The 4,315-nt window shown below is 38.9% G+C and overlaps 1 protein-coding gene across 4 annotated transcripts in view; it reads left to right on the plus strand.

Annotated features, from left to right (window-relative positions):
• The first annotated feature begins 1,193 nt into the window (after positions 1-1,193).
• Positions 1,194-4,315, plus strand: part of LOC109925260 (sodium channel protein type 8 subunit alpha-like) — a 186,484-nt gene continuing 183,362 nt past the window's right edge. For all 4 annotated transcript variants that reach the window (XM_048618898.1, XM_048618899.1, XM_048618897.1 and 1 more), the window contains exons 1-2: positions 1,194-1,380; positions 2,994-3,327. In XM_048618898.1, the coding sequence (XP_048474855.1) occupies positions 3,052-3,327 (276 nt within the window). In that variant the 5' untranslated portion in view covers positions 1,194-1,380; positions 2,994-3,051. The remainder of the gene's footprint in view (positions 1,381-2,993; positions 3,328-4,315) is intronic.

The raw sequence follows: 4,315 nt of genomic DNA on the forward strand, positions 1-4,315 counted from the left end.
AGATAATAAACAAAACGTCACACAGATTTTTGCATAATTTAGTTTCCAATTTATAACAAAAATATTTAATGCTTTCAAGAATTGGTGATGAGTTATTGACTTCTTATGTTTTGGAAAAAAATGCATTCCTGGATCAGTGGATAAAAAGTTAAATCAAAGCCTTGCATTCGTGCCGAACAGTGGAAGACTTGAGCTATCCCATTTCCTCCGCTGTTTTGAGGGTAATTTGTGTGTATGGCTTCTCCCCCCCCCCCAGTTTGTTTTTGATTAATGTATTGTATATGCACATATTGCAATTTTTTTGCATATTATTATCCAATCTGTGTGTGTTTCTCACTTAGCCCCTGAAATCCCCTCTGAGCTTACAGACATAGTTGCGGTGCTGAATTGACAGCACCAGCTGCTAAGTTTTGGCCCGATTCTCATTTTCTTTTGCACCCACTCCCCACTCCCGCCCGAAAAAAAATACTACGGCGACACTTCTAACAAGAACACTTCCATGCTTCTTGATCTGGCAGGCCCACTCCCAATCAACGGTCTCGAATTACTAGCCCCCTTTCCTTGCCCGGTTCCAGTATCCATTTCACATGGGGCTCGTTGGCAATGCCGTAAATGCCACCCCGACCTTCAGATCGATAAGCTCTTGGTAGCTCAAGCAAATTTCTGACATGTTTTGCATGATTTTATTTCAAACGAATCATTGGCCGAGAGGAGGGGGTCTACACTTGGGGAGCAATTTGGGACATCAAGATCGTCCCCCACTCCTCCGTCCACCTGTATCAGTGGGCTACTTGCATGCTTTGACTTGGGTGTGGTTTTTGCACTGTATTTATATTGTGCATCTCCTAGACCGATCTGCTTGTATAAACAAGCCCGCTGCAACCACATTTTGCCATTAAAATTCAACCTGCACAGCTAAAAAAAAAATCAGATGTGGCACAGGGAGCGGCGTTGCTAGTTACAGCGAGAACCAGTGACGGTTGTTAATGAGGTGTACTGTAGCAAGCATTCTATGCTTATTTTGATTGAGAACAATTGTGTCCTCTTACCCTTGCAATTGCACTTCAACGCAATTAACACGGTTATATTTATGATACCTGGCGTTGGTTTATCAGCTCCCCCTGCTGTGTTTTTCTTTAACGTTAATATTTTATCATTTGAGCGATTAAAAACTGCATTTTAAATTTCAGCTTGCAGCCTCTATGCTGGACACGTGATTCCCATTCATTATTGATCGCCTTCCTGCTGATGTAGCTGAAATAGGCATTGGATAAAGAAATAACCCGGAATCAATGCTCCATTGATCTGCAAAGGATTTGCAAAGAAATGTCCAGTGTCTTAACATGAATTAAGATCAGAAAAAAAAACAAAACCCAGAAGGTAGGTTCAATGGTTAACAACAATCAAAAAGCTTGCGACTGTATTCTGGCTGCTTTCAGCCGAAATGGCTCCAGTTATTGGCATTGAGGCGAACAAGCGGACTTGAAGGCAGGCCGGCCGTATTATATTCTGGGGGAGCACGGAGACCAGAGCGTTTGATGTGGACATGTGTCGTAATAATGATAAATCTGATGCTTTTTTGTACAGAGTAATGGTGTGCGTTAAGGTACCATTCATTCATCAAGTCTCTTGACTTCGTAAAAGCTGAATTAGGATGGGTGAAAATATAGTGGTCTCAAGTGTGTACTAGTTTTTTGAGCAAGTGTTACTTACCTTGGCCTCGGGTCTAAGATGGAATATGGATTTTACAAACAGCAGTGCAAACTTTGAATTTCAGTTTCACTATGAGACAGGATGTAATCTGATCATACGTACCGTAATTGTTTAATTGGTTTGTCTTTTTGGTAAAATTACACATTGCGTCTTGTTTTAACATCATGAGGAGTCAAATCAGCAAATAAGCAAATCAGTAAATGAGTTTTGTGTCACCATTGTAGGGTAACTGTTTGCCGGATTCAGACTGACAATCCAGATCTAAATTGCATTTTTCTCTTCAATATGTCATGTCACAACTGAAACTGCAATAAAAATAGTGTATTTAGGAAGGGAAACTAAATGTGGAAAAGGTCTGACATGCTCCAGCCTCTGATGAAAGATTTAAATTGATGATGTGCGTATATCCCAGTTTGAGCTGTCATGTAATGTAGGAAACAACCCTTCCCTTCCACACTGCAGTAGTTGGAGAGTGTACAAGATTGTACAAGATCATTGAACACTTAAAGTTTTACAATCATTCACCTTTCTCAAAACAAGACCACCACTATTCTGGCAATATTCTGTCCTGTGTGCATACTCACGTTGAACTGGACCCAGCCTGAAACAAACTCATTGAGATCATGTAACCCGCTCAAGAAAGAACTTGCTCTTTTGAAGTGGGACTCTAAAATTTAAATTGTGGCTGAATTTTGTTTGTAAATGAACTGTGCTCAAAGATTGTAATCTGAATATTTAACACAATGTCTGGAGAGGTAAGGAAAAGTTAATGTGCAGATTTTTAGATGGCAAGGGGGAAACCTTTAAGAGTAAGATGATTTTGTGTGAACTTGTAAAGAATAAAATTATTTTGCAGTGTTTTCAGTGCATATTAATGTATTAAAGTGATGACTCTTTGAATTTAGAGTTTCACGGCAATAATCGTAATTAGGACATTACTGGATTCCCGCACATCTTATATTGCTTTTGTGTTGGAACCTTTCCCTGTGCCATTGTACGTGTTTTGCCACATTATGCAACTATAGGGAAAAGCCATTGGTCAAGTTTAAAATGCATTTTTGAATATTTTAACACTTCACCTTTTGCTCACATTTCAGTGTCACTGTATTTGAGTACTTTGGGGCATTTCTGAAAAGCTTAATAAGGTGCATTATAAATTTTTTGCTTCCGTTAGTTGAAGAATGTACGTAATGGTTAGTCTTAGTGCTAAATTTCGATTCTCTTTAGTTGATGACCTGTAATTTTATTTTTAAAGTTTCTTTGATTTTCTTTTTATTTAGACAGAACTGTCCCATCCTGGAGGCTACATAATTGAAGACATTGTTGCAGGATGAAAAGATGGCAGCGCACATGCTTGCACCGCCAGGCCCTGATAGTTTCCGCCTTTTCACCCGTGAGTCTTTGGCTATCATTGAGCAGCGGATTGCTGAGGAGAAGAAAAAAAAGCCCCCCAAGCAAGACAGCAGCCACCGAGATGATGATGATCAAAATAAGCTTAAACCAAACAGCGACCTTGAAGCAGGCAGAAGTTTGCCATTTATCTATGGCGAACCCCCTCCTAAATGCATTGCTGAACCATTGGAGGACTTGGACCCTTTTTATATAAATCAGAAAGTGAGTGCCTTGGACAACAGTTACTAGCTCTTTTTGCAGGGCAAAACTGTAAGATCAGGTTGAAGTATCAGAGGTGTGGTTGGAAAAATAGTTTTGATATTTCCCACTTGCAAAGGTTAACAGTCACATGCCAATAATTGTCTTAGGGGAAATAGGTCACAAGTCATAAGTTTAAGTCTACATTTTGGTCTCATATTTCTGGTACCTTGTAAAATTGGATCATACCTCCCTTGTGGCAATGTTACAGTCTCAGCCTTGACCTATGACTGACTTCCATTTGAAAGAGCTTTGTTCATTGCCCCGAGTGCCATCATAGCTGTCTTGCAACAGCAACAAACTTGCTTTGTTTTTAATTATCAATTGGGTAATAATTACGAAGTCACACTTTCCAAGCATATGTATTTTTCCCTGGTTTTTAAAATCAGTGTTTATCTGATTTATATTGGTAGTCATGCAATGTTCTCAATAAGGCTCACACGTATTAGGAAAGGGTTAAGATGGATGATCATTGTAGAGTTTAGTGACTGAAATATGAATGAGACTTGAGACATGAGCCTACTATTAATTCAACACATGATACGCCAGCCATCATTATACCAAGACAGAGATGCCCCAATCAAAACAGGAGGTTCTTGCTAAGTTGGATGCAAGGCTTTATCACAATTAAGCCATTTTGCACTCTCCCATGTTTTTATGTTTCATGTTTATTGGTAGTAGGAATAAAATATTTTGTCCTTGAAACCATAGTTTACCCCAGCAATGATGATGGCCTCAAACGTACACTGCAGGATGAAAGTAAAAAATTAAATGCATTTTCTTAAATAACAACAGTCTTAAGAATTGGACCTATGGACGGACAAAACTTAGCTTATAATTATTCTGCTCATAAATTTTTTTTAATGCTGCAACCCATTTTAAATTAGACCATGACATTAGGTAGAAAATTAGAAATATGCAACAATTATCGTTGCTTCACCACCACCACCAA

Source organism: Rhincodon typus, chromosome 41, assembly GCF_021869965.1.
Source record: "Rhincodon typus isolate 14 chromosome 41, sRhiTyp1.1, whole genome shotgun sequence".
Classification (NCBI taxonomy): domain Eukaryota; kingdom Metazoa; phylum Chordata; class Chondrichthyes; order Orectolobiformes; family Rhincodontidae; genus Rhincodon; species Rhincodon typus.